This window comes from Meriones unguiculatus, chromosome 20 (assembly GCF_030254825.1).
Source record: "Meriones unguiculatus strain TT.TT164.6M chromosome 20, Bangor_MerUng_6.1, whole genome shotgun sequence".
Lineage (NCBI taxonomy): Eukaryota > Metazoa > Chordata > Mammalia > Rodentia > Muridae > Meriones > Meriones unguiculatus.
The window spans coordinates 47,735,528-47,763,388 of NC_083367.1; the positions used below are offsets into that span (position 1 = coordinate 47,735,528).

General features: G+C 41.6%; 1 protein-coding gene and 1 pseudogene across 3 annotated transcripts in view; both read left to right on the top strand.

The window, feature by feature from the left end:
- The window catches only part of Pdss2 (decaprenyl diphosphate synthase subunit 2), a 216,626-nt gene that overhangs the window by 114,712 nt on the left and 74,053 nt on the right, over positions 1 to 27,861 (top strand). For all 3 annotated transcript variants that reach the window (XM_060373607.1, XM_060373608.1, XM_060373609.1), the window contains exon 3: positions 2,541 to 2,739. In XM_060373607.1, coding sequence (XP_060229590.1) covers positions 2,541 to 2,739 — 199 coding nt within the window. The remainder of the gene's footprint in view (positions 1 to 2,540; positions 2,740 to 27,861) is intronic.
- LOC132649617 (U6atac minor spliceosomal RNA) lies at positions 346 to 457 on the top strand (annotated as a pseudogene).

Consider the following 27,861-nt stretch of genomic DNA (forward strand, 5'->3'; position numbering starts at 1 on the left):
TCCCGTTGTGGAACGGGACTATAAGAAGCTTCTCTGCTCAGGGTTGAACGATGCTCTAATTTTGTCTGCTGTTGGTGCACACAAAGGTAGATGTTCAGAAGCTCATTTTTCTTTAGTCCAAACCACACAAACTCCTTAAAGCCTTTCATATCTTTCTATGACTTTACTTCACGTTATCAAAGCTGCATCCATGGCTCTTTATGAGACAGACCTCTGCACTTTGAACTGAGAGTGAAGCTGCTACGGGGTAATTCTTTTAAAACTCAAAGAAGCTTTGATGCCTGGATGAGAGGTCTTCCTATCACCAACTGTAGTGTTCAGGCCTTTGTTTTAAGCCAGAGTCTCCTGTTGTATGAAAGGAGAGAAGGTTAGCACTCCCCTTGACAACGATGGAAGAGGCCCTTGGGCCTAAGAACACACACACGGTTAAGACAGTCTCATGTAACCCCCGGTAATCTCAAATTCACTGTATAGCTGAGGACGATCTTGAACTAATGATCTCCTGCCTACACTCCCAAATTCTGGAGTTATAAATGTATGCTACCACACCCAGCTCACGCCTGTTAATACGATTATCATCATCATGTGCAAGCCACAGCAGGTGTGCGGAGGTCAGCAGACAACTTTTAGGGATTGTGTTCTTTCCTTTTACTTTCACATGGATTCTGGGGATCAGACTCAAGCTTTACTGAGCTGTCTTGTCAGGCCACATTTTCAGTTTTTTTCCTGATACTATTTCTTTCTTTGGGAATGTGTTTTTTGTTTGTTTGTTTGTTTGTTTGTTTTTGTTTTTGTTTCTTTTTTACAAATGTACTAGAAATGTTTTTATTTTCGGTTTTATTTTCAACCTAGCAAGTTCTAAGCTCTTATTGTGCTCTAAAATGCTTGCAAATTGAACAACTCTCTCTAGTTTGCCTCTCTCTTGTATTGTATGTGTATCCATATACACTGTGTATTTTACAGCTAGCTGGTACTTCCAGCATCTGCCTAAATCTTTTTATCTAGCTAAGTTTATTAAATGTAATTTATTTTAGCTAGTAAAAGATGTCTGTCTTTCCAGTTACTGCAGGAGAATTTTTCCAGTAAGTTTGCTTGCTGTCTTTTTAGCTTATGCTAAAAGGGAACCATTTTCAGCCCCTACATTGTTCAGACTCAGTTTATCTTTTTATTATAGCAACGCTATTCCTAAATATTTCATTTTCTTAACAAATACCTATTATTTCATAGCAAACCATTCTATATTTTGGTGACTTGACACCACCATTTTATGTTTTACCTGTTTGAACTGACAGAAAGGCTCTTCTGCCATGGATCATGCGACTCTTGTGATTGCCTACATCAGCCCACACTTGGATGTTTTGTGAGCCTTCCTTAAGCTTTGCTTCCAACTTCTTTATTGATGATCTGTTGGTCAGGCAAGTAGCACAACCAAGCCCAGTGTTAATGTGGAGGGATGAAATAGGAGCCTGGAAACCTCATTATATTCACACGGAGTCATCTAGAGTACGTAGATTCCAGCAGAGTCCCCGCGCCACGTTACTGTGCCCCTGAGAACTCATTTCATTTGTGTGCAACAATTTTCTCCCATGTAATGGAGGATTAATAATACCTATCACAAGGGTGAGAGGAGGCTTAAATTTTCAGTGACTGTTTGTCTTTGTTTTAATGTGTGTGAGAGGAAATTTCTGCTTTTGTGGTGTTTTAAGATGAGATCTCACACTGTAGCCCGGGCTGGGCTGGAATTCACTGTGTCGCTCATGGCGATCTTCTATGCTTAGCCTCCTGAGTGAGGGTCTATAAGCATGACCCACCATCCTCGCATCTTGGTGTTGTTTTGTTTGTTCTACTTGTCACATGCATCTTATTCCATCAGATTTCATTCTGCAGGATCAATATACTTGGAAGTTTTTGTTTGATTATGAAAAGTAATACTTGTATTCCCATACAAAGTGTGCAAACTGTAGAAAAATATATCAAAGGAAACAGGCATCCCTGACATCTCATGGAGTACAGGCCTAAACCATGAGCTCCTCCGGCCTTTCTGTCTTTATTTTCTGTTAAAGCCATATGCATCCTTCTTAGTCTGGAAGACATGGTTCTTGGAGAAAGAAACCATGTTTCTGAAAATCCCCTAGCTTTATATTTAGAACTGAAAGAGATAATGTATGGAAAGCATTTAGCCCATGCCTTACACAGATCATATCCACATTTAACCTGGTGCTGTAACTGGTGACTCCTAGAAATCTTCAAGTTAGGTCAAGAAGAAATGCTCATTGAGAGCAAGGTATCTCAGTGAAACTAGGAAGGGTAACGCTCCTGGCCATCATTTCTCTGAGACCAGTGACTTGTAGTAGAGTAAGGAAGATGACAGAGAAGTCCCAGACTAGCCAGTCAATAGAGAGACTTCTAAAAGCTTTATTAGAAAACCCCCCTCAAATCACATATGCATGGTTTTATTTTTGAGAACTGAATCCTGGCATTGGTCATAAAGTAATACATTTCATTCTTGACATTTAGACAAACCTTTTCTTATGTTTTAGTCAAAGAAGTTTGGCAGAGATCACAGAACTTATCCACACCGCTCTTCTGGTGCATCGTGGGATAGTAAATTTAAGTGAACTACAGTCTTCTGATGGACCACTGAAAGACATGCAGTTTGGAAACAAAATAGCTATCCTGAGTGGAGACTTTCTCTTAGCAAATGCCTGCAATGGACTAGCTCTTCTACAGAACACTAAGGTAAAAAAAAAGAAAAAAAATGGAAAGGCTCACTGTGCTTGTGTGACCTCCAGTGGCTCCTGAAGCCACAGAAGTCTGTGTGTCCTGCTGCTCGGCTCTCCCTATGTGGATGCTCCCTGAAACTGAAGAGGGTGATGTTGGCAGGGTCAACATGAAGTAAAGGAGACTCATGCTAGGCAGTGCTTTTGAAAGAGCAGGTCTTGTGGCACATCTCAGCACCCTGAGGCAGAGGCAGGGTGATTTCAAGGCCAGCCTGGGTGTCAAGGCCAGACCTTGTCTCCAAAAAAATGAAATAGAAGAAAAGCACCGAGGAGGATGAGGCAGGAGGAGTGTCACAAGTACAGGGCTATAGAGTAAGCCAAAAATAAAACCCAAATCAAAAGCATGGCTGGGGTGTAGCTCAGTAGTAGAGAGCTTGCCTGGCTTGCCTGGCAGGAAGAAAGAAGGGGCCAGGGAGGGAGGCTAAAAACTTAGAGCCTTTGAGCCATTTCAAAAAGTTTATCTGCAGTAGGAATATTTGATGTGCAGGGGTACCTATTGCAAATTGTAGGTTTATTTGAAATAGTAAAAAGTAAGCAGATGAAATGTCAGATAATGAAGGATTTAAGTGATATATCTAAATTCATATTAAATGGCATTAAAATTTTGTGAACATGTTAAATAGCATAGGGAAGTATCTATATATCAGAATATGTGCTTGCAAAAATAGTATTAAAAATAACATACATAATAAGCAAGTTCTTGCCTGTGTTACAAAAAGAATCCCATATATAAAGGAATGAATGAACAGCAACAAAAAAAAACTATAAGAAATACATCAAAATATTAATTGGTCCACTACTACCTCAGATCATAGATAATCTCTATAACAAGGATTATCTTTTTGTTTATTTGATTTTTGTTTATTTGAGTCAAAGTTTCACTGAGTGACCTCAGATTGATAATGATCCTCTTGACTGAGACTCCCGGGTGTGTAGAGGCAGAAGGGAATTTTCTGACCACTTGTGAATGGTCCCTGTGTGCTCTCGTGGGCTTGAACTTGTTAACGATCTTTCCTCAGCCCCTGAAGTGCTGAGATTACAGTCCCATCCCACCAATGCCTAGCCTTAAAAACTATATTCTTTAGGGAAATAGAGGCTGAAGAGATGACTCAGTAATTAAGAGCACTGGCTGCTCTTCCTGAGGACCCAGGTTCAATACCCAGCTCCTATGTGGCAGCTCACAACTGTCTCTAACTTCAGTTCCAAGGGATTCAATGCCTTTTTCAGGCATCTGTGGTCACTGTTGGGAACAGACATATATACTGGCAAAACAAAAGTATCAGCAATACAATATTAGGCATGGCTAAGAAACAAAGTATGTGAATATGCATCAAGAATAATTATTGTAAGTCAGGTGTGGTGACAGACACCTTTAATCTCAGCACTTGGGAGGCAGATGCAGGCCGATTTCTGTGATTTTGAGAACAGCGTGGTCTATATAGCAGATTCCAGTCCAGCCAGCGCCTGCCTCAAAAAACAATCAGTAGATAGATAGGTAGGGGGTAGGTAGGTAGATAGATAGATAGACAGACAGACAGACAGACAGACAGACATAATCTCCTTCATTTGGGGGATGGTGAGCAGTGGCCCGCATAGTTCATTTATGTGCACCATGTGTATGCAGCTTGCTGTGGAGGCCAGAAGAGGGCATCAAATCTCCTGAAACCTGGAGTTACAGATGGTTTTGAGTCACCATGTAAGTGCTGGGAATTGAACTCAGGTCCCTTGGAAGAACAGCCGTAACTGCTGAGTCATCTCTCCGTCCTCCTATACTGTTTTGTTTTAGTATTCAGATAATCAATATTTTTAAAGTTCTTACTTTAATGTAGAGGAATACGTTATTTTTATTTCTTTTGAAACTTGTTTTTAAAAACAGTTTCCACTAATTGAGTCTACCAATTTGAAAAGGTCAGTTGTTACTAAGTTCTTGTTTCAAAAAGTCTAACAATTCAGCTATTCTAATACTTCTTGTGCGATAGTATGGATAGCAAATAATGCAATGTCTGAACTTTAAGACATTTCGCGGAGGACTTAGAAGATCCTTCTGCATACATCTCATTGGCCAGAATTTAGTACCTGCTCACCCTCTCAGGGAAGGAGGCTAAGACTGTGACTTGTTTGGTGGATATGCAGCCAGAATTCTAAAGATGCAGAAAATAGTATCCATAATGGTGTTGTACTTTAGGGTACCACATATTTCATGAGCTAAAGCCACTGCTTTTATAGGAGAAAGTAGTATGATAATGCTGAATATCTGCTTTCTCCTACGTGAGGAAAATGAATTACCTGCATGAAACAAATTAAGAGCCTCACACCCCCTTCATGTTGAGCTAACCTGCTTGCTTGCTTGACCCTGGACTCCTCTCTCTGCTGTCTGTACCATGCACTTGCTTGGGTCTTATAGTCTTAGTATAGTCATTGGGATCCTTATCACTGGCATCACTGCTGACCTTATGATCTATCTTGCCTTGCTACCTTTGATGTGGTCTATGAGAAAGATGGACCTTACTTGGAGAAAGGGAAGCCTCCTTTGGTTAAAGTTTGGTAGAATTTTTGGGTGCATTGGTCTGCACATGATAATCTGTAGGCATTAACAGTGGCTACTATGGATGAGACCCAAATATCTGAGGGGAGGAAATACTCTAGATTCGATACTTAATTGTTCTATTCTGTGCTTTGGGAATTAGCCTCAATTTGATCTTACCTTGGAAAATAAACAAAGGCTCATTACTTTCAGACAGATTTCTCTTTGTTTTTCTTTCATTATCAGATTGAATTTACGTTGCAGCATCCTGCAATACTAGATGAACCCAGGGTTTCGTTCACGACAGTCAGGCACACTATTGAGTGTTACCCATCTACTTTGCTCTGTCCTACCAAATGTAGTGGTGGTTTTATGGGAAAGCACAGTCATGCCATAATGATGCAAACAAATAATTGTTTAAACTACTTCCCTTTGTGGGAATTATATTTCAAGCATTCTCTTTCCTTAACTAGCTTGCATCAGGCACAAATTCTTTCTTTCATTGTGGTTCAAATTCAGTGAAAATGAAGGTTTTATTCCCATCAAAATCAAATCAGATTCACAGCTTGTGAAATCTGCTCTTGGTGTTTAGCATTCAAAGGCATCACTATACATGTTCCAGAACCTAAGACCTCCACCATCTGCTGCATTAGGCACCACATTTCAGCAGCACTGCTTGATTCACAAAGAGATAGCCAGGAAAAAGGAAAAAGAAACCTTAGCATGTCCAACAGCAGTGGCCTAATAAGAGTGACCAGAACCCCTTTCCTTTGGGAGCCCTATTGCTCCCAAAGCTCTATTGCACACATTGCTTTTACATTTGCATTGCATATAGCTCCTCCAACAGAAAATTTCTTTTTAGGCAACAACATGCTTGTTTCTGAGTTAAATGGTTATAAACTTAAGGCTTCATTTTGTGCATTCCTCCTTTCCATTCCAAACATAGATCTTCCTCCTTGTTGTTCAAAGTCGCTGAAGGTTCTACAGGCTCAGTTCCAAAAGATGCTCCAGTAGCTCATTTTCTGTGAAAAACCTAGAGTACTATATCCAGAGGTCTGTGATTGATCCCCAAACCTAGACATTTCATAGCCGTCATTTGATAAGAGATGAGGTCAAACTGCGTGAACAGTCTTCTGAACTGCAGACACCGTAAAGGGGAGCGAGGTGGGTGGAGTCAGCAGTTCTTGTTGGCAAAGCCCCCCCCCCCCCCCGCACTTGAGAACCAGCCCTGTTAGTTATAGGCTCGGTTCTGTTTTCCTCAGAATGTGTTTAAGGGAATGTGAGGATTTTATAGCAGAGGGCCTGTTTTATTACACAAGACTTACTCTAAAAGTGATTACATTCTACATAGGTTCTATTTAATGTTTTAATTTCCTTTGATAAGAAAAAATTGTAAGCAAAGGTAAATTAAATAGACACCACAGTAATGAGGGATCAGGCAGAACATACTACAGAGTTTCTGTCTGTAATATGTCACTGTTTTCCACAGGGACAGCCTGCTTTTTATTTTTAATTTTTTGAGCGTATATATTTAACTTGATGACTATAGTTGGCATGGTGCAGCAGTTTTAATATTTTATGGCTTATTCATTCTATTGGTTTTCTGTTTTCTTCTGCTGGTGGTTTGTATACAAGCTATATGGTATGTTTCTCTGTGCCTCTCCAGGGGTAGACTGTGAGCTGAAGGTTTCTGCAGCCAGATGAAATCCAGAGCTGTTTTATAATTGCCAAGGGCAAAATTAGTAAAGTCAATTATTCTCCCTTCGGCTTTTCCCTAAAGATATTAGGGGTCTACTAGGTAATTGCCTTAGGTAACACTTAGATTTTTAAATATTCCTGAATATAGAAACTGACACATTAATCCTGAGACAATAGTCTTATTATTATAGATGGAGTCAAAAGTACAAATTAACAAGATTTTAAATTCAAGAGTGACTTTAAAAATTAATGATTGAGTTTTCATTCATTCAGTTACGGAACTTTTTGTTTCAGTACTCCTTCATGTGAAGACCTGGACTAAAAAAACCTCGGGCCAGAAGTTCCCTCATGCCACTGGCGGAGTTGCTCACGTAGGATATGCTATAGTGCTTGTTTCTGAATTTAAAATTCTAATTTTTGAGCATTAGAGACATGTTAAATAATTAGGGGGCGGATCATAAAATAGAAAAGCACTAGAATTTATAAAGATTTTTTAAAATGTATATGTAGTGTGTCAAGTTGTGTGAGTGTATATGTACCATGTGCATGCAAAAGCCCTTGGGGCCCAAAAAGGGCATTGGATCCTCTAGGACTGGAGGTACAGTGGCCATGAGCTGCCATGTGGGTATGAGTACCGAACCTGGGTCTTCTACAAGCATCGTAAGAGTTCTCAACTGCTGAACCATCTTTCCAGACACTATACCTTGTCATTTAGCAAAACATTACAGATTTTCCCTGGTATTTCTACAGACTGGATTTGGAATCTTGGGATTATGCCAAAGTGCAAATAAGACTAATTTTATTTAGGGACTACTTACCATTCCTTTCTCCCTTTTTTTTTTTTTTTTTTTTTTGGGCAGGTGGCCTTATTTTATAGTGAAAGTCTAACACTTAAAGAAATAAATTCACATTGCTACACACACACACCCTTAGCCATTTTCATTGAATGAGCCTACTGTTGCTCAGAGGAGAGACTGGGACTCAGCCTGATCTTGTCTGACACCCAAGAGCTTTGTTATAATGTCCCTCTTGGGGCTCTTCTATTAAGCGTTAGTGACTTACAATTCTAAATAACTGGCAGCACATATGTACTCCTTATGTTAATGTAGTCTACCTACAGGCATAAATATGCTGTTTACAGGGAAGAATTTTGTTTGTGTAAATATGTTCAATTTATGCATATAAATCGCTTTATTTATTTGTCTGTATGTATATATAGTGTATATATTTGTGTGTATATATGTATTTATTTAGGTGTGTGTACACATGGATATGAGAAGGATGGCATGTGTATGTGTATATATATGTGTGTGTGTGTCACATATACATACACACACACACACACATACACATGCCAAATATATATGTATGTGTGTGTGTGTGTGTGTGTGTGTGTGTGTGTGTATGTATGTAATGGCCAGAAGTTAATGTCAGTGTCTCCTCAACTGCTCTCTACCAAATTTTTTATTTATTTGTTTATGTATTTTAAGGCAGAGAATCACTCTGTATCCCTGGCTGACCTAGAACTTACTATATAAAACAGGTTGGCCTTGTACTCAGAAATCTGCCTGGCTCTGCCTCCTGAATGCTGGGATTAAAGGCATGCACCACCTTTCCCAGCTACCACTCCTTTGTTTTTTGAGGCACAGTCTCTCTGATCCTGAACCTTGGGGATTGGCTCAGCTAGGTAGCCAGCAGGCCCCAGGGAGCCTCCTGTCTACACCTTCCCCACGCTGGGGTTACAGGAACACTCTGCAACACTGGGTTGCTGGAGAGCAAGCCTTCATCCTTGCTCGGCAGGCACTACTGGCCAGGCCAGCTCCTCAGCCTATGTATTTTAACTAAATACGCTGCCTTTGAAGTTTTTTTGCTTGTTTGTCCTGTCTATTAACATCAATATTACCTTCTAATTTAAAACCATGCCATATTATAAAAGCTTAGGTTTACTCTTCCCCTATCATATAGATTTAATAGAAGCTTTTTTTGAGGCATTTTGAGATCTAGATCAATGGTATAGAGTACTTGCTGGCCCTGGGCTTTGTCTTCAGTGTTCAGGGTCAAAGACCTAAAGTGAGCATTATTGTGACAATGTGTTTATTCATTTGCTAGCATATTTTACTCACAGAAATTATTTTTATTGGGGGAGGGGGTCTTTTGTGGACACTATCTCATGTAGCTCAACTTGCTTTGTAGCTGAGGTTGACCTGGAACTTTTTTTTTAATTTTTTAAATTACTTTTATTTTTATTAATTAGTTTATTCACTTTGTATCCCCCCTGTCCCTCCCTTCCTCCTCCCCTCCCAATCCTACCCTCCCTCTTCCCCACCCATGTCCCTCTTCCAGTCCACTGATAAGGGAGGTCCTTCCCTCCTTCCCTCTGATCCTAGTCTATCAGGTCTCATCAGGAGTGGCTTCATTGTCTTCTTCTGTGGCCTGGTAAGGCTGCTCCCCCCTCAGGGGGAGGTGATCAAAGAGCAGGCCAATCAGTTCATGTCAGAGTCAGTCCCTGTTCCCATTACTATGAACCCACTTGGACACTGAACTGCCATGGGCTACCTCCGTGCAGGGGTTCCAGGCCATCTCCATGAGTGGTCCTTGGCTGGAGTATCAGTTTCAGAAAAGCCCCCTGGGCACAGACTTTTTGGATCTGTTGCTCTCCTTGTGGAGCTCCTGTCCTCTCCAGGTCTTACTATTTCCCACTTCTTTCATAGGAGTCCCTGCACTCTGCCCAAAGTTTGGCTATGAGTCTCAGCATCTGCCTTGATACCCTGCAGGGTAGAGCCTTTCAGAGAGGCCTTCTGTGGTAGGCTCCTGTCCTGTTCCCTGTTTTCTCTCTCCTCCAATGTCCATCCTCTTTGCCTTTCTGAATGGGGATTGAGCATGTTAGCCAGAGTCCTCCTTCCTGATTAGCTTCCTTAGGTGTACAGATTTTTGTATGTTTATCCTATTTTATATGTCTAATATCCACTTATGAGTGAGTATATACCCTGTGTGCCTTTCTGTTTCCAGGATACCTCACTACACAATGGAATATTACTCAGCGATTAAAAAAAAGAAGGAAATTATGAAATTTGCAGGTAAATGGTGGGAACTGGAAAAGATCATCCTGAGTGAGGTATCCCAGAAGCAGAAAGAACTTGAACTCTTAATCTTCCTGCTACCACCTATTGAGGATTATAGGCATATACCGTTACACACTCAGCAATTATTGTGTTAATATCTTTAGCTTCTTTAGTTTGACACCCAAGATTAATATTCTTCCCATTAATATTCTGCCCTGCATATAACCCACTTGTGTATAAATATTCATGGCCAGAGTATGTAGTATAAAAGTAATAGGCTGTTATATAACAATAAGAGACAGAGACCTTCTCTATTTCAGTTAAATACAAAAGTCAAAGCTCCATCATGAAAATACTGTACAACTCCAAAACAATGTATATTCTGCTTTTTTTCTTACCATTTGCTAATATAGATACTTATTAAACAGATTGGCTTTCTGAGTCTCCTTCCTTGGCTTTTAAAGTAATAAGTTATTAATATATGTAAAGTATACTAAAAAAATACTAGAAAGCAAACTAATATCATACTTTAAAAATTTATTCTCTTTTTAAAGCCTTGAGTGAAAACAATATGCTTTTCTTTGGCATAGCAAGGTCACATGTCATCATATGAAGTGAATGTTTCAGGATCTGACAAACTTGAAAGAAACCTGGCAACAAAGTAGAAGAGGCAAAAACTTTGAATTCAAAACACCCTCAGAAAAACAAAACAGATCTCCTGCATTCTCCAGAAGCACAGCTCTTCAAAGGTGTTGAGCTGTGGCTGCACTGGCTACAGTAATCTTTTTCTCAGTTTTGAGACACAGTTTCTAGGCAAGATGGCTACAAGGCACAAGAGTTAGGAACAGTTCGCCTTTGACCCATGAACTGATTCTGTGAAGGTGTCCTCTGGGCCTCACACATGTGCAATGGTACACATGTACACATGCCCGCTACCTCATGCACACGAATAAAAATAATAGTAAATAAAACAATTTTTTTGCCTCTGCATGCCAAATGCTAGAATTAAAAGTGTGTATTATCATGCCTGACACTTGATTTGATTTTTAAGTATATTTTTAATTCTTTGAAAATTTTATAGAATATATTTTTATCATATTTATCCCTCGTCCAATTCTCCTCCCATGTCTACCCTCTTCATCCTGACCTGCCTGCTCACCCAGCTTTGAGGTATGTCCCTTGTGCCACGTCAAGTCCAGTTTGTGTTGCTGAACATCTTGTGGACATGGGGCTTGCCCCGGACTATGGCTGACCAGCCAGCTTTAAAGGAGGCTGATTCTCCCTGTCCCAACAGCTCCTCAGCTAGTGGTGGGGTTTTGTGCCTACTTTGCTCACCATCAGTACTAGGATTTTGTTTGATTCGCCCATGCTGTCACAAACTGCCTTGCTGTGTCTGGAAACCATTGTTTTCCTGAAGTCATCTTCAACTTCTGGCTTTTGCAATCTCTCCACCCACTATTCCCCAAAGTTCCCTGACTCTTGGGGAAGAATTATAATATAATTATAATATGTACATGCATATATACATATATACATGGATAATATATGTATATATATTACATATATAATATGCATGTATATATGTATACACATACATATATGTGTCTATGTACACTTACGTGTATATATGTGTGTGTGTGTACATTTAGGGCTAAGCACTCCATGGTCTCATATTATCTGCATGTTGACTCGTTGGTTATCTTTGTGTTAAATGCCATCTATTACAAGAAGAAGCTTTTCTAATGAGGGTTGAGAGATGTACTGATCTATGGATACAGCAATAAGTCGTTAGAGTCATTAAGCTGCCCATTTGCAGCTTACTAGTGGTAGGTTCTCCCCTAGGGCCTATGAACTATGCAGCCACAGGTTCTTGACTCTGTTAAAAGTAGCATCATCGAATGGAGTGGGCCTTAGATCCAATCAGAAAGTGATTGGTTACTAGCATAACATCTACACCATTATTGTGCCAGTGGGCATATCTTGTCAGTCTATTCTTTATTGTAACTTGCAGGGTTCACAGCTGGGTGAAGCTGATGATTTCCTCCTCCAGTAGAGTGGGTGTCATCCTCCAGCACTGTGAAAGCTACGGAACTTATAAAAGAAAAGGAAAACTAGAGCGTGGTGGTGCATGGCTGTAATCCTCACGCTTGAGAGGTAGAGACAGGAGAATATCATGAGGTTAAGGTCATTGTCCACTACATAACAAGTTTGAAGCGAGCCTGGTCTGCATGAGAGCCTATCTCAAAACCTTTTTAAACGTGGAAAGGGGTGATAGGGAATTATAGTTAAAAATGAAATAATCCTAGAACAGAATGTAGATGTACCCTCATCCTCTTATTAAGCCAGACTTGCCTTTAATTGTCAACATTTAAAGATAATTTAACAAATATTTTTGTTCGGTTCCCCCCTACTTAATTCAGGTGCAGATATTGTAAGAGTTTGGTTTTCTAGCCATCTTTTCTTTTAACTGCATGAAGATGACATTTCTAACGTTATGAAGTAACCAAGATTTTGTGGCCACCTCTTTGCGACTTTGTTCAGTTAGAAAGTGTGGCACAAGGTCCAAACAACTGGCTTGCAGGTGTAGCTCCAAACTGCAGCGCATTTGGAATCAGATGCCTGCTGTGTTCTACCAACATGAAAATGAAATCTTCAGAGAATTCAAGGAATCGACAGAGACCACTTTTCATTAATAACTCAGTTGTGTTGATATAAATTGTGTCTTAACACTTCCATCATTTTCTTAACTCTATTAGAGTTGGAAACACTCTAGGAAAAAAATCACTACCAGCAAAGTTGGCATATAGAGCCTAAGCCCAGGAGCAGGTTTTATTTATTTAGCAATAGTAACTGGGGAGAGCCCTTCTGGCAGCTAATGACCTGCTGGAGCTGTGTGCCCCAGGCAAAGCTTAAGGCCATTAGTCCAACAGGTCATTAACTGACAAACACCTGACCCCAAGGTCAGTTCTGATATTAGTACTGTGAGAACATTAAAGTGGGATTGTAGAAAGTATGGCTGTACTAGGGATGTTTCATCTTAAGCATTTTGTAAATGCACTCGATAATTTGTTGCTATTCATTAAAAAAAAAAAAAAAGTTTGTCCCTTTTTTTCATTTTATCTTCTTTTAAATTGAGACAGGGTCTTGCTGTGTAGCCTAGGCTCCTCTCACTTGTGGTCCTCCTGTCTCAGCCTCCTAAATATTGAGATTTTAGATTTATGCCACCTCACCCAACTGGATATCTTTAATTGCCTTTGTTCTGGGGCCATTTTCAGAAAATCGTCAGTCAACTAGAGATTAGGAAATACCAAACATTGTGTACCTAATTTAGTACTTACCTGTTTTATAGAGGTGAAGCATGGTATAATGGCAGAAAGAATGTCAAGTGTCTAGCCTTAGCTTTGGGTTGTTTTTGCTGCTGCTACTGCTGCTGTTTAAAGCAGGGTCTCAAGTGCTAGGATCATAGTATAAGTCACCACATCCAGTTTATGCAGTGCTGGAATTAAATCCAAGGCTTTCCTCTACATGGTGGTTATATGCTTTTATTTAATCCCAAAACTCATATGGCAGAAACAGACAGATCTCTTAGTTTGAGTCCAGCCTGGTCTACATAGCATATTTCAGGACAGCCAGAGCTACATAATGGAGAGACCCTGTCTCAAACAAAACAAAGCACAACAAAACAAAACAAACAAAAACCCCGGTGTGGTGGCACACTTCTTTAATCTCAACACCTGGGGGCGGGGGCAAAGGCAGCCAGATCTCTGCGTTTGAGGCCAGCCTGGTCTATAGAGCAAGTTCCAGAACAGTCAGGGCCACATAGAGGAACCTTGTCTTTGGGGGCGGGGAGGTGTTACATGCTAGGTAAGCATTGTGCCAACTGAGCTGTATCCTCAGCTCAAACTGTATTTTCTCTCACCCATCTTTCTTTTCTTCCCCTCTCGCTCTCTTTCACTTTTTCTGTTAGCCTTTTAAAACACTCAGAATTTCAAGTTCAAGTCTGCCATCTTTTTCTGCAATCCTGGGATTTATAGCACCATAACTATTAACTCCTAAATAATGGGATAACTATTTCACTATAATATCAAGAAGGCTTTATAGAGTACTTTAGGGAAGTAACTCATCAGCAAAATCAAGTTGTTTTTTGTTTCTAGTTTTCCTATCTATAAAATCAAAGCAACATCATGTCTGTCTTCTGGATTCTAGACAGGGCTGGTATTTGTAGTAAAGAGACAAAACTGGGAACGTAGAGCTTGATCCTGTCATGGAGATGGCAAGTGTATGAATGACAACAAAATACTCAAGCAAAGTTAATAAAGACGTGCCCATAACAGAGAACCCAAGGTCTTTTAGATATGTCCTAGATATGAAGAATTTCAAACATATTCCAGCACAGCACAGCCCATTGTGTCCGCTCTTCATGGAGAAATGTATGTGGCTTCATTATCCATGTATTTTAAAATACATATGGTGATAGGCCAGGATAAATTTCTGAGAATGATGCTGCTGCAAAGTGATAACTTCAGATTTATTTTTAAAATACTTAAGATTTCATGCAACTATTCACATATTCCAGTGGTATTGGCATACAACAAAATATTTTATATGCATTATGCTAAGCAGCGAAGATGTAACTTCAAAGCCATTTTGGTCTCGTAAGCCTTTGTCCTTTCTGAGGCTAAGAGAATGTTTTCCTCTGCATTGGTCTCTTTGGTCATTGCTCATTTGCATCAGTTATCACTCCATAATAAGCTCTGTCGTAACATTATATGTGGGAAGATGGAAACAGATTATAAACTGAGTGTGGGCACACACTGTAATCCCAGTACTTGAGCAGGGCTGGGAGCAGAGGGCCAGTTCATACATCTTAGATGGACATACATCTTAGACCAAGATGGCTAATGGTGAGCATACCTGATACCCAGGGAACATGAGGTAAGCAGTGGTAGATTCTGTTATATGACCATTTGGGCAGAATGGCACCTTTAGATGGATTTTCTATAGACTGGCCTTGAGGTCAGAGGTGTGAGTCCTTGCTTTTGCCTCCTGCAGTCAGCATGTGTGTCTGTGTGTACTATCATGTGCCTGGGTACCTGCCTAGTAGCTTTTGTGGCAGCCTTCACCTGGAGTGAATAGAGTGTATCTGTTCTGTTCATGAATCCTCATCTTTCCAACCTCCTGACGTCCAGGAACCTTCCGGCTTTTGTGGTTTTGGAGCTTAGAAGCTACCCTAGCCTACATATCTATTCCAGACCAGCCAAGGGATTGTATAGCAAACCCCTGTTTCAACAAACAAAATAAACCAAAAACAATCCAATACTGCTATATAGAGCATACCCTGCACAAGATGCTGTGTTCAATCCACCACCCTCCAAGAAAATCCCAATTGTATATCTTTATAGTCTGAAGAGCTTCTGACCACAGGGTAACCCTTATTTGATCCAAGTGCATAATGCAACCAGCCCCAATTTCTACGACATTTTCTTTGAAAGGGTTGTCTTAGTCACCATTGCTGTGAAGACACACCATGACCTGGGCAACTCTTATAAAAGAAAGATTTAATTAGGGCTTGCTTACAGTTTCAGAGATTTAGTCTGTTATCATCATGGCAGGGAACATGGTGGCACAAAGGCAGAGATGGTGCTGGAAAGTAGCTGAGAATTCTACATCGAGTTCCACAGGCAAGAGGAAGAAAAAGACTGGGCTTGGGCTTTTAAAATCTCAAAGCACATCCCCAATGACACTTCCTCTAACAAGACCACACCTACTCCAACAAGGCCACACCTAACAGTGCCACTCCCCATGAGTCAATGGAAGCCATTTTCAGTCAAACCACCATTTTCCACTCCTTGACCCCCATAGGCTTGAAGCCATCTCATTAACCAACTTCAAAAGTGTCCATAGTCTTATCAGTCTGAACCCAGTTTAAAAGTTCAAAGTCTCTTCTGAGACTCGTGCAGTCTCTTACCTGTAATCCTCAAAAAAAAAAAAAAAAAAAAAAAAAAAAAACTATTTTTTGCATACTTCCAATTTACAATGACACAGAATTTATATTACTGTTCCAAAAGGGAGGAAAGGCACCATAGTGAGGAAATATTGGACCAAAACAAGACCAAAAAGCAGCTGGACAAACTCCAAACCGCTTCTCCATGTGCGATGCAGATCTCCAGCTCCCTTCAGCTTTGTTGACTGACACCCACTTCTGTCTTAAGCTGGTTCCACGCCCTGGTAGCAGCTTTCCTCAGCAGATATCCCACTACTCTGGCATCTCCAATATTTTCCAGTCCCCAAGGCAATCCAGGCTTCACCTTCGCAGCTTCACACAATGGCCTCTCTAGGCCTCCATGTGGGGACACCCTCATATATACCTGACCTCAGCAGCTCTCCTTGGCCAGACATGGAGATTCCACAATTCCTTTCTTGTATTCTGACTCTGAAACCAAAACCCCATAACCAAAGCTGCCAACTTCTGCTGCTGAACTGGAACTTGGCCTTGTTGTTCAGTCACATTTCATTAGCTTTCTGTTTCAGGGGTTTCCTTTACTGCCTTACCTGGGCTGTTCTGAAACTTGCCCTGTAGACCAGGCTGGCCTTGCATTTAGATCTGCCAGCCTCTGCTTTTCAAGTGTTAGGATTAAAGGTGTGTGCCACCATGCCTGTCCTAAGCTTTTTTTTTTTCTTTTCTTTTTTTTTTTTTGTGTGTGTGTTTCTTTCTTTTTTATTGTTTATTATTATTAGTTACATTTTATTAACTCTGTATCCCAGCTGTATCCCGCTTCCTTATTCCCTCCCAATCCCATCCTCCCTCCCTCAGCTTCTCCCTGCCCCTTTCCAAGTCCACGGATTGGGGAGGACCTCCTCCCCTTTCGTCTGGCCCTGTTTTATCAGGTATCTTCAGGGCTGGCTGCAAAGTCCTCCTCTGTGGCCTAATAGGACTGCTCCTCCCTTGGAGGGTGGGGAGGTTAAAGAGCCTGCCATTGAGTTCCTGTCAGAGATAGTCCCTGTTCCCCTTACTGTGGGAAACCCTAAGCTTTTTAAACATTCTTTTTTCAGAAATTGGTATCTTAGCTTGTAGGGTCTTGCTCTGAGGTCACCACTCCCTTTACTCCACTTTGCATCAGGTTTTTCTTTAATCTGTTTACAGTTGCTTTTCTCCTCCAACTGTGCATTTTGTGTTTCTCCTTGCTTAGATTGCTCCTTTTCATTATAGGGCTGCATAAAACCATCTACTAATAGCCACACAACAGTCAATGCTGGGTTGTTTGGAAATGTCCTATGCCAAAGCTGTTAATCCATATAACTTCAGTTTAGCCTGAGGCAGAATGAAGGCAGAAAGCAGGCACATTCTTTGCCAAAATATCACAAGAACAATTGCTGGGCCACATATTAACATTCTACTCCTCTGAAACCTCTTGAAAAGGACCCCCAGAGTTCAGTTCACCCTCAGCACCATTGTCTTCCATGCTCCTACTAGTATGGCCCAGTAAATCCTACTTTAAAAGTCCAATCACTTTTCTAGTCCAAAGTCCCTAACTGTGCCATAGTCCTCCAGGCAAAAACATGGTCAGTTTATCACAGCAATACCCCATTCCCTGGTACCAACTTCTGCATTAGGGTTTCTGTTTCTGTGAAGAAACCCCATGACCACAGCAACTCTTATAAAGAAAACATTTAATTGGAGGCTAGCTTACGGTTCAGAAGTTTAGTCCATTGTCATCTTGGTGGGAAGTATGGTAGCATGAAGGCAGGAATGGTTATGCTGAGAGTTCTACATCCTGATCTACAGATGGGCTTGGCTTTTGTTTTTGAAACCTCAAAGCCCACCCCCACTGACACACTTCCTCCAACAAAGCCACCCACCTAATAGTGTCACTCCCTTTGAGCCTATGGAGGCCATTTTTGTTCAAACCACTACAGGGGGAAGTGGATAATTATCTACTTTTTTTGTAGCATAGTACCAAGAGACCACATTGCTTAGATTCCCTTGATAGCTAGGTGTTTGAAACGTTGTAAGGGTGTTTGGGAAAAATACAAGCAATGTAGGGTTTTTTTGGGTTTTTTTTAACATTTTTTTATTTAACTTTTATTAATTACACTTTATTCATTTTGTATCCCCCCCATAAGCCCCTCCCTTCTACCCTCCCGATCCCACCCTCCCTCCCCTTTCTGCATGCATGCCCCTCCCCAAGTTCACTGATAGGGGAGGTCCTCCTCTCCTTCTTTCTGATCTTAGTCTATCAGTTCTCATCAGAGGTGGCTGCATTGTCATCTTCTGTGGCCTGGTAAGGCTGCTCCCCCCTCAAGGGGAGGTGATCAAAGAGCAGGCCAATCAGATTATGTCAGAGGCAGTCCCTCTTCCCATTACTGTGTAACCCACTTGGACACTGAACTGCCATGGGCTACATCTGTGCAGGGGTTCTAGGTTATCTCCATGAATAGTCCTTGGTTGGAGTATGAGTCTCTGGGAAGTTCCCTGTGTTCAAATTTTCTTGTTCTGTTGCTCTCCTTGTGGAGTTCCTGTCCTCTCCAGCTCTTGCTATTTCCCACTTCTTACATAAAAATCCATTCACTCTGCCCGACAGTTGCCCATCAGGCTCAGCATCTGCTTTGATAGTCTGCAGGGCAGAGGCTTTCAGAGGCCCTCTGTAGCAGATTCTTAGGTTGTTTCCTGTTTTCTTCTTCTTTTGATGTCCATCCTCTTTGCTTTTCAGGATGGGGATTGAGCATTTTAGTTAGGGTCCTCTCTTTTGCTTAGTTTGTTTAGATGTACAGATTTTAGTGGGTTTATCCTATGTTGTATGTTTATATGAGTGAGTATATACTGTGTCTATCTTTTTGCTTCTGGGACAACTCACTAAGGATGATCCTTTCCAGATCCCACCATTTACCTGCAAATTTCATGATTTCCTTATCTTTCATTGCTGAGTAATACTCCATTGTATAGATGTACCACAATTTCTGCATCCATTCTTCAGTTGAGGGGCATCTGGGCTATTTCCAGCTTCTGGCTATTACAAATAAAGCTGCTACAAACATGGTTGAGCAAATGTCCTTTTTGTGTACTTGAGCCTCTTTTGGATATATGCCTAGGAGTGGTATGGGTGGATCTTGAGGAAGCGCTATTCCTAGTTGTCTGAGAAAGCGCCAGATTGATTTCCAGAGTGGTTGTACAAGTTTACATTCCCACCAGCAGTGGAGAAGGGTTCCCCTTTCTCCACAACCTCTCCAGCATGTGTTGTCACTTGAGTTTTTGATCTTGGCCATTCTGATGGGTGTAAGGTGAAATCTCAGGGTTGTTTTGATTTGCATTTCCCTAATGGCTAATGAGGTTGAGCATTTCTTTAAATGCTTTTCTGCCATTCGATATTCCTCTACAGAGAGTTCTCTGTTTAGCTCTCTTCCCCATTTTTTAAGTGGATTACTTGGTTTGCTGCTTTTCAGCTTCATTAGTTCTTTGTATATACTGGATATGAGTCCTCTGTCAGATAAAGGGTTGGTGATGATTCTTTCCCAATCTGTAGGCAGTCGCTTTGTTTTGATGATGGTGTCCTTTGCTTTACAGAAGCTTTTCAGTTTCATGGGGTCCCATTTATGCAATGTAGGTTTTAACACATGAATCGTACCTGTATTTCCAGACCTTCTTTTACAGAACAAATGTAGGGGCCAGGCATGGTGGTGCATGCCTTTAATCCCAGCACTTGGGAGGCATAGGCAGGCGAATCTCTGTGTGTTGTAGCCTGGTCTACAAAAGCGAGTCCAGGACAGCCAAGACTACACAGAGAAGCCCTGTCCCAGAAAACAAAAAAGGAAGGAAGGAAGGAAGGAAGGAGGGAGGGAGGGAAGAAAAAGGAAGGACTGAAAACTGAACCATCTAAGTGCATGCATGATGTACTTGTAGGTCTTATTGTGAGGTTGCACTCATTCCACAGTCTTTCAGCTGAAACCTTTGAGAAGAGTTCCTAGGTGAGGAACTGTAAACAACATGGAGATTAATAGCCACATTAAAAGAAAATAGGCAAATCACTGGAATAGTAGGCACACTTCTCTTAAAATTCAGCCAAAATGTAGTAGTGCCCCTGAGTAAACAAGGCTCTGAGTGTGACATCCTAGAGCCAATGGCCTTCTTCTTTAGCAGTTTTCATGTTGGAGAAAATGGAAAATAGAACAATTGACAGTTATATCATGATATCAGAATTGCCTTGGTGGGGTTTTTTGTTTTGTTTGTTTGTTTTCCCGATCCATTCAGTTCTCAACCCCTATTTACATTTTTTCTAGAAATACAACTTTTTCAACAGCATCTCATTTCCCCACCTTTTTTTTTGCAAATTTTTAAACTTTCAAAATCTGCCATTTTTTTTTTAGGAGCCAATTTGGTGTTTAAATTCATGATTATTTGGCTTTAGTCAGTGGTCAATGGCAAAAAAATTATCTTTATTCAAAAGGTGGTATTGTTTTTGGATTGCTTTTTTGTTTGTTTGTTTGTTTGTTTTGTTCTCTTTTTTTTTTTTTTTTTAAGATTTTAGCTAGCAAACCAGTTGTGTTAACAGATGTTAATTTTAAAATCCAGCCAGAGGTAGTAGCTCATATTGGCAAAAGGGATACAGGACAACTGTGGCAAGTTTGAAGCCAGCTTGGGCTACAAAGTAATGAGACCCTATCTCAGACAAAAACAAAAACCACAGAACTGCAAATGTGGATCTGCTGTAAATGAGGATGGAGATGGTTGTTGGTAATTCCAGGTACCTCTCTCCTGGGTAAGTAAATGGAGACCCAGAGACAGAAGAGGGGTAGACTGAGGCTTACAGCTCATCTGTGTGTAACTTCCTTAGTGATCTAGATAAACAATGTGTCCGTTAAAAGATATTACAATGTATGTAAGATGTGATAAAGTTGCATATTAGAATTCATTTAGACATAGTCCCTGCCCACTCCGCTACTAGGGGAAGGTTTTTATTGTGAATAAGAGAAAAGGTATCTAGAGGTATCTGGAAGAATCCAAAGTAGACTGTGGACTAGAAATGGTCATACCTATGGTGTGGGGGCTGGAGAGCAGTGGAGATAGTGAGAGATAAAGAATAGAGCATAGCAAATGAGAGACACTAGCAAGAGTAGCTGGGTTATAAAGAGGATGTGTAGCTTTGGGATGGGGAGGATCAAGAGGCTAGGATGAACTTGGAAATGTATTACAAACACTTATGAGGAAAAGACTCAGGGAGGCTAGAGACTGGCATGAGCTTAAAGAGTCCTAGTAGCCGTATGTCCCTCTGCCAGAGGTGAGGAAAATGACTCCTTTCGGCAGATTGGTATTGGTTTCACCAATTCCTGAGGAATGCTGGCTTTGTTAAAGTCCTACAACCCAGCCTAAGCTCAGTTCTGGACATACAGATTTCCTGAGACCTAAAAGTCCCAATAATGATGCTTTACCCACAAACCTCTTTAAGTATACTACTTAGTTGAAGGAATTTTTTTAAGTCTTTATTTATTCAGGGGGGTCTGGGAGGACATGTACCACAATGCATATTTGGAAGTCAAGGGACAATTTATGTGCAGGAATAAATTCTCTTCTTATGTTATGGAACCTGTGGTCACAATCTGCCACAAGAGCAGTCCAGGTTTCTATCCTAAATAAGCCAAGTTACCAGAAGAAGCAGAAAAAGGAGATTTATTTAATGGCCACATTGGGAAGAGGGAAACAGAGAGCCAGCAAACATCCAAAGTCCATCTTCTGAAGCCTGGGTTGTGATCAAAGTTTAAACAGAGTCAAGGATATGCAGGTCTTTTAAGCAGTCCAGTCAAGGTGTGGCCCTGCCTGCCCTGCCCATCATTGTCTGCAACTGTGTGAAACTCTTTCTGGGAGGCAAGTTTCCCCTCTGGCTGGCCTTTTTCTTCTCCCATCTTGAGAATTCTGGATAAATTCTCATTTCTTTGGGGTCCATTGTTTTGGCAGTCTGATAGATTGAATGACAGTCTCCCCTCATACCTCCTTAATCACTCACTCACTCTCTCTTTTGAGGCAGTGTGTCTCTATGTAGCCCTGGCTGTCCTGGAACTGGCTGTGTAGATCAGGCTGTCCTCGAACTCACAGAGATCCACCTGCCTTTGCTTCCCGAGTACTGGGATTAAAGGTGTGTGCCACCACACCTGGCTACACAAGTGTCTCTTGGGAATGTTTTTGTCTGCCAACCTGGTTACACTTACAGCTGCGGGTGCTCTGTATTGAAATCAGGCTGTGAGGCTTAGTGGTCTTGCTGATCCTTATTAAAGAAATTGTAGCCTAATGAGACCAGTTTTGTGAGCCACATAGGAGGCTATCAACAAGCATTCTTGCCAGGAATGCACCAGCTGATACAGAATGAAATCTCAACAGTTTTTATTCTGCTTTTGTGAGCTTGTGGGTCTGTTTCCCATTGTGTTTATCGTGATTGTATACTTTCATTTAGTTAACTGAAGTTTTCCAATACCTCTATGTCACCAGTAGTTTGTTCAGCATTGTATCAGCTGCTCTAAATTAAAGGTGAAGATTATCAATTTGCTGGAGTTTTGCTGCACCTGTCCTGTTGGTCGTGCCATTTCTGCCTGCTGTCCCTCTTAGCCAGAACTTCTAGCTCAGTAGAACAGATTGTCATCCCTCCCGCAGACACACATGGCCTTACTCGCCTGGCAGCACTGAAAAAGCCTCCCTTCAGACAGCCCCCTCCAGAACTTCTGTGAGTTAGTGGTGTTTATGGCAGGAGCCTTTCATCAGTGTCTGCAGTAAAGCTGGTAGGATGGAATCGGAGCGCCTTCTTTCATGGACTCCAGCAATGGCTGTATCAGAGCCACTCATTTATATTAATCAGTATGCAGAACAGGGCTCATCTGGGCTCATCTGCCCAGCTGGTGGCTGAGGAGGCGTCACCTTCAGTATTTGGCCACAGTTACTGCTGCCTGTATTCTGCAGAGGTCACTGCCTGAGTGAGACTGCCAGCCTGGGGGCTCTGGTCTGGGGGAACAGAATCCACCTGGAACAAGACAAGGAGTTGGAACCCAGTTTGTAAATGATAAAGAACCTTACAAGCATTAGATGGTGCCGTCAGTCTCTATGGGAGAACGCCTTTCTTTATCCAGGCCTCACAGCCTCACTTTGATAATGAAAATCTTTAACTTGCTCTCTCATGTGCCCTGTGCTTCGTTTGTGCTCTGGTACCCTAAGCCTCCTCTATCTCCGCTTGCTTGCTGGCTGGCTTCCTTCCTTCTTTTTCTTAGGATGTCTTTATTTTATTTTCTCTGTACCACGTGTGTGGCTGATGCTCCTAGAGGCCGGAGGAGAATGTTGGATCCCAGGAGCAGGAGTTGCAGGTGGCCATGTTGCCATGGACCTAGCCAAACCCAGGCCCTCTGCAAGAGCCACAGTCCTCTTAGCCATTTCTCTAGCCCCCTTCTTATCTCTGCTTCTGTATTTTCCTGATAATATGGATGGCCTGTATTTATGCCAAAACCTTATTTTCTTCTTCCTAAAATGTTTGAAAGGCAGGCCAATGCATGACTTTAATCCCAACACTCAGGAAGCAGAGGCAAGTGGATCTCTGCGTTCCAGGACAGCTGGGCTCCGTAGACCCTGTCAAAAAAAAAAAAAAAAAAGAAGAAAGGAAATGACAATGAAAATTTACTAGCGTTTTTGTTTGTTTTTGAAACATAGCCCACGCTAGCGTATAAGTCCCCTAAAATGACCTTAACCTTGTGCTCTACTTGCTTCTGCTTCCAAGTGCCAGGGTTACCTATGTACCACCTCTCCTTAAACATAGTGCCTTTGCATGCTAGCCAAGCGCTGAGCTACATCCCCAGCCCGAAAATTGTACTTGTCCCCTAGAGTATTTCTGCCCATGCTTCTGTTTCTCAAGTAAGAACATCTAGGAGTGCAGTGAACTTGTGTGTGATTAATGCCATCAGCATGGCACACAGGCACACACTGGTTTCTTTTGCTAGCAGCTGTGAAGAATAGTAAAGGCTGAAGTGTTCTGTATTCATACTCCTCTAGAAAGAATGATGGGTTTCATCTTGCTTTGTTATTCTACATTGTCATGAATGTAGTAAAAAAAATAAAAAATGAAAAAAAAAGTCACTAAAAATGACCTTTCAAGGGCCAGCAAGATGGCTCAGTAGGTAAAAGTACTTGCTTTACACATCCTGTGACCTGAGGTTAACCCCTTGAACCCAAATGGGAGGAGAGGGCTAACTCAACAATATTTTCTCCTAGCCTTCACACACAAACTATAGCACGAGTCCACACACACACACACACACACACACACACACACACATCATAGACACACACACAGTAAATTTTTCTGCATGTAGGTCTCTGCATCACATGCAAGCCTGGTACTGCAAAGGATAAAAAGCAGTGTCAGATGCTCTAGACAGTTGTGAGCTGCCATGTGAGAGCTAAGAATCGAACTCGGGTCCTCTGGAAGAGCAGCCAGGCCCCTTTACCACTGATTCCTCTCTCCAGCCCCACACGACAACCCTTTCACGTTAAATTAAGTTCACCTATATTACCTTATCACATGAGCTCTGCCTGTTGACCTTAACTAGAGCCACACTAGCTTATATTTATCCTTTTTCCCCTAAAGATTTAGTTATATTTTGCTCTAGCTTCTAATTCAGAGTGCTCTGGTACACTGGCTAAGCATCCTTCGCATTCTTGAGCCCGATCCATCTGTCAGCTGCACACTGACAGGATGCCCGAATCACATTTATTGAGAACGGCACAACTTGACTACACAGAATACTTACCACCATTTACTGATCTTATTTTGGCTAGTCTAGAGACTATTGACTGACAATGTTCTGTAAATCAGTTTGTGGACATAATTCAGCTTGAAGCCTCTCGGGGAATAAAAACAGAATATGCTGGCTGGGAGGGGAAAAGCTTATTCTTTCACCCAATTACAAAAGCAGGACAATAAAAGGGGGATAGGATTATAGTATGTGATCTGCTTAAGCAGTTATAAATTTAGCCTTTATAAACATGAGTGATTCAGAAAGGTTGGAAATTTTTAATTAAAAGTTTTCTAGTCTCTATCATTTTACATTATCATTTTCCCTTTTTGTTTTTCCTTTCAGACTTGTTCTTTGTGTATAAAAGCCAAATAGACTGACCTCATTTTGCTTTAAAAATACCTCTGTTTTATGAGCAGCCTTTTTTCTTTAGGAATATTTTATAGATATCTTTGTATAACAATGCAAGGACCATTTTTCCTGGGGAGTAGGGTTGACTGCTTTTCTCTTATCACTTTCTGCTTTTCTCAATTTCTATTATGATATTTTAACTTTTTGTCAGTCATTTCTGAATTTCACATCATGCACTCCAAGTCTGCCCATCTCCCCATCCCTCCATATCTATCCTCTACCCTTGCAACCTCCTTTCCAAAAGAAAACAAAAAATTAAAATAATAAAAAAATCACCTCGCTGTGGAAGCTGCAGTGTGTTTTATGTGTGATACATTATACCCTTTTGTCTACACATCTTTATTTACAAATGTTCATTGCAATGACTCGTTGGTCTGGCTTAAGGCCTCTGGCTTCTGCTGCACCATCAATATTGGATCTACATCTGGACTGCTCTTGGGTAGCCTATTGTTGCCCTGTGTCAAGGAGATCCTGCAGCTTTGGATCTGCAGGACTCCAGCAGTTCACAGACAGGGTAGATGTTGGGTGGGTGACATCAAGGCCCTGGATCTGAGTCTGGGTGGTAGCTGTTTGGACACACTCATGCCATCAAGGCCAGCTTTTCCACATCTAGGCCACAAGGGTCGGCACTTCCATGCTGGCCAGGCGAGGGGTGGGGCCAGCTCTCCCTAGTGCTATAGCCAGTGAGGGACAGGGCGAGCTCTGCCCAGCCCAGGGACATCAACCTCGCCCTAGGCTGCAACCCAGACCAGGGATGTCTGCATGGCTTTTGGTGGTAGCATGAGCCACAGACATCAGCATAGACCCTTGCTACTGCAGGGCCACAGACTCACTCATGGCCCTCAGAAGCAGCACAGGCCAGAACACCATGGCCTCAGGTGGAAGTGCAAGCTACTCGAATCAGACTGGTCCTCGCTACCCTCATGTTTCCAATTCCTTCCCTCTTCATAGTGCACAACCTTTCCACTTCTCTCTATCTCCCGCCTTTCCACCATATACTAGCTCATTGTAGAGGTACCCACCCACCGCTGCATGGTGGCCGGCGTGGCTCTGGGTGTCTTCCATGCACATGCCCACCTCTGTGTGGCAGCGGGCATGCCTCTAGGTTTCAGCTTTTATTTTTATGAAGACAATACAGTTTCAGGAGTCAGAACTCAGCGTTTTTATCTTTTGCTTTGCTCTGGTTTGGGTTTTCTCATGGCACCCAGAGTCTTGTGCACGCTAAGCAAGCCCTCTGCCCAAGCTGCATGCCCAGTCAGCGGTGTGATCTTCAGGTGGCTCAACTACCACTTGTTTGTCAACTCTCTAGATAGGCCATCAATTATAGTAATATTTTTCAATAGAAATGGTTTTATCGTCATTCTCCATGCCTGAGAACCAAGAGAGATGAGTCCATAAAACTTCACAGAGAAAGAAATCAGCAGAATTCAGATAGCAGTCCCATCTACTCGGGAGTCTGAAGCAGGAAGGAGGATCAGGCCTGCCTCAGTAACTTAATGAGACCCTTCCTCAAGATAAAGTGAAAGAAAGGCTTGAATGTAGCTCAGGGATGTAGCGCAGCCCTGATTCAACCCCTAGGAGCACCAAAAAGAAAAGAAGAAATCATCACACGGGGATAAGGTCCATGACAAGCTGATAAATGAAAATATAGCATAAGGGAACCAAATCTAAACAAGGATGATACCATTAGGTGTGCCTATGTGGAAGGAGAAGACTACACAGAACCCCAACGCTAGAAAAAAGAAGTACAGGCAACTTAGGACTGCTGAGAATGGAAGAAATCCTCCTCAGGTAGAGATCACCCCAACAACTGCTTATCCATTATGTGGACGGCCTTGAAATTATATACACACAACATTATATAAGCTTTGCAAGTTATAGTTAGATATTTAAATAAAAATAATATACATTTAAGTAAAAAGAAGCCATGAAGCTGGACAGTCGGGTGCACACCTTTAATCCCAGCACTTGGGAGGCAGAGGTAGGTGGATCTATGAGTTCTGAGTTTGAGGCCAGCCTGGTCTACAGAGCAAGTTCCAGGATAGCTAAGAGTACACAGAGAAACCCTAAAAAAAAAAAAAGAAGAAGAAGAAGAAGAAGAAGAAAGAAAAGAAAAAAGAGGCCATGAATTTGAGATTTGAGAGGGAAAAGGGAATGATACATTATAATTTCAAAAAATAAAAATTTAGAAAAATGAAGTAATTTTTACCTCAAAAATATATACTTAGGGCTGATGGCATTATTTGGGGACATTCCGGAAATGGGGCCTAACTGAAGGACATAGGTGATTTCATTAGCTCCTTAGGGGTCTGTTATCCCTGGCTGCTTCCTGACTACTGTGATATAAGTGCTGTGTTCTGCTACTGTAAGACCTGGGGTCTCACAGCTCAGGAGTTCAAGATCTCGCCCTTCCCAGAAACTCCCACAGACCACGGACTTGTTGCAAAAGCAAGACGTTTATTAACCATTGTGCAATGGGGTCACCCCTGCCGGTCAGCAAAGAGTGGCTCCGGGAGACAAAGGCCTTTAGGTTTTTAAAAGAAAAATTGCGGGAAATTTGAAGTTGCAGCTTTGGCAATTTAGGATTGGATAAGGAAGCTATAAAGTAAGATAATTGGTTAGTCTT